At 41.2% G+C, this 2444-nt stretch overlaps 1 protein-coding gene across 1 annotated transcript; it reads right to left on the bottom strand.

The window, feature by feature from the left end:
- Positions 1 to 1137: 1137 nt before the first annotated feature.
- Positions 1138 to 1713, bottom strand: LOC149209389 (uncharacterized). Its single transcript, XM_089398610.1, has one exon. It carries the CDS (start codon positions 1711 to 1713, stop codon positions 1138 to 1140), a length of 576 nt encoding a protein of 191 aa, XP_089254736.1.
- Between the last annotated feature and the right edge of the window lie 731 nt (positions 1714 to 2444).

The raw sequence follows: 2444 nt of genomic DNA, 5'->3' as shown, positions 1-2444 counted from the left end.
TTGCTATGGAGTGTGAGGCATTGTAAACTATTGCACAATCCCATGATGTTTGCAGAAATCCATGAACTCTCCCAACCTGTATTGACCCCCTTGATCTGAGTGGATAATTTTTATCCTTTTTCCTATCTGGTTTTCTACCATCGATTTAAACTCTTTAAAATACTGAAAAGCTTGACTCTTTTGCTCAGAAAGTATACCCATTAAAATCTAGTGCAATCATCTGTAAATAAGAGAAAGTAATATGCTCCTCCTAATGACTTGGTTTGCATGGGTCCACAGATGTCTGTATGCACCAGTTCTAAAATATCTCTTTCCTCTCTTTTAGCATGCAAAGGGAACTCTTCTCTATGCATTTTCCCTAATGCACATCCATCACAATCCAGCTTAACATTATGGAAAATAAGGAATCCATCGACCATACCTTTTCTCTGAAGTAGGATGAGGTCTTGCAAATTAACATGGCCGAATCTCTGATGCCAAAGATTTTTGGCTGTCGATCCAGCTGCAACCATTGCCTGCTATGGCATACTCTTCACATCTAGTCTGTACAGGTTCCCCACACGCACTCCTTTTGCAACTGTTTCCATCTAGCTATCCTTAATGACACAATTAGTCTTAAAGAATTGAACTTGCATTTCCTGATCAGTAATCATTGAGACAGAGACCAAATTTTTCTTAATTCCTGGAACATACAATACATTTTTAAGGTGTCTAATGTCACCGCTAGGTAATTTTACAGGAATGTCACCATGTCATTTGATCTCATGTCCACTATCATCTCCTAAATAGATTTTCAACCCATATGAAGTTTCTTCAAGAAATTCAAACCAATCCTTATTACCAGTCATATGTGAGGATGCGCCCAAGTCAACATACCATATGTCGTCCTCATCTCCTTTTGAAGCTAAAAGGGCACGATTGACTACAAATAGTTGAATTTCATGGCTATGATCCTCCTCTTCATTAACAAAGTTACTCTTATGTTTTCTCTGGCTGTTTCTTCCTTCGTCTATTATAACAATCTCTAATCTCATGTCCAGGTTTCCCATAGTAAAAACATTTCTTGATGGGAAAATTATTAGCAGACATACCTTTAAACGGTCTCTTCTGAAATGTGTTGGCTCCTTTCTGCTGCTGCTACAGTTGTTGATGCTGCTTTCCTTTAAACTGTCTCATTTTTGCCATCAGACCAAGGTCATTGCTCTGTGATTTCAAATTTTGTTGTCGCTCTTCTTCCTGTATCAGAATCCCTGTCAGATCTTCAAATGAGGGGGCTTTCTCCCTTGCTGACAACCCTGTGATGAATGTCTGATAATCATCAGTCATTCCATTCAATGTGATCATGACTAGATCTGAATCAGAAACTTTCTCTCCGATATCTCCTAATCTGTCCTTCAGGTCTTTGACTCTAGCAATGAATCCAGCAGCGGATTCATTCTCCTCCATCTTCAATGAAAACAGCTTGCCTTTGAGTGATAAGACACGGTTTGTATTCTGCGTCTGGTATAGGTTTTTGATCGTCGTCCAAATGTCAGTGGCCGATTTACAGTCTCTAATATGTGGGATAACATTGTCCTTGACAGACATCTTCAATATGACCTTTGCTTTTGTCTCCCTTTTATCCCAATCTTGTTCTTGTGTGGCTGATCCTGATCTCAGCTCACTTCCTGTAACGATCGACCACGCATTTGCACTTTCAAGTAAAGTCTGCATCTTGAATTTCTAGTTGTTGAAATTCGATCCATCGAGTTTGCCAGACTCGTGGAGATACGATTCTAGACTATTATTCATATTAGATTGATAAAATTTCTGATCCTCTGATGAATAAGTCTATCGAACTGAACACTTTCAGGATACTAAAAGAAAAATCACCACATACCAGATTTGAACCTCTGTTTTGCTGAAAAAAAAATTTATCTTCAGTAAGCCACCACCGGGCAAGTCTAATCTGCTGCCACCGAATAGATCCAGAACTTCAATGCGCCACCACCGGGCAAATCTGATCTGTTGCCACCGAACAGATCTGGAACTCCAATACGCCAGCACCGGGCAAGTCCGATCTGCTGCCACCAAACAGATCTGGAACTCCAATGTGCCACCACCAGGCAAGTCCGATCTATTGCCACCGAGCAGATCAGGAACTCCAATACGCCACCACCGAGCTACTCCGCTCTGCTGCCACCGAACAGAGTTGGAAATTCAAAATGCCACCACCGGGCAACTCCGATCTGCAAAATTTGCAGATTTTCAAAGAGAAAGAGGTTGGCGCTCCTTCGACAGCAAAATGCCCGCGCTAGAAACAAAATCAATTCATATCACAAAATTGGCATGATTAACCCTTGATTTTCCATGCCAATTGTACTTTCTGGCACGCTGCCGCACTTATCACCCTCAGAGCCACGCCAACTGGTGCATCTGTTCCTTAAAAAATTGCGCCAGCTCTT

Source organism: Pinus tabuliformis, chromosome 1_2, assembly GCF_031772625.1.
Source record: "Pinus tabuliformis cultivar Carrire ecotype Pingquan chromosome 1_2, CPIR1, whole genome shotgun sequence".
NCBI lineage: Eukaryota > Viridiplantae > Streptophyta > Pinopsida > Pinales > Pinaceae > Pinus > Pinus tabuliformis.
Note: the sequence above shows the minus strand (reverse complement) of the source record. Positions and strands in the feature narration are given on the sequence as shown.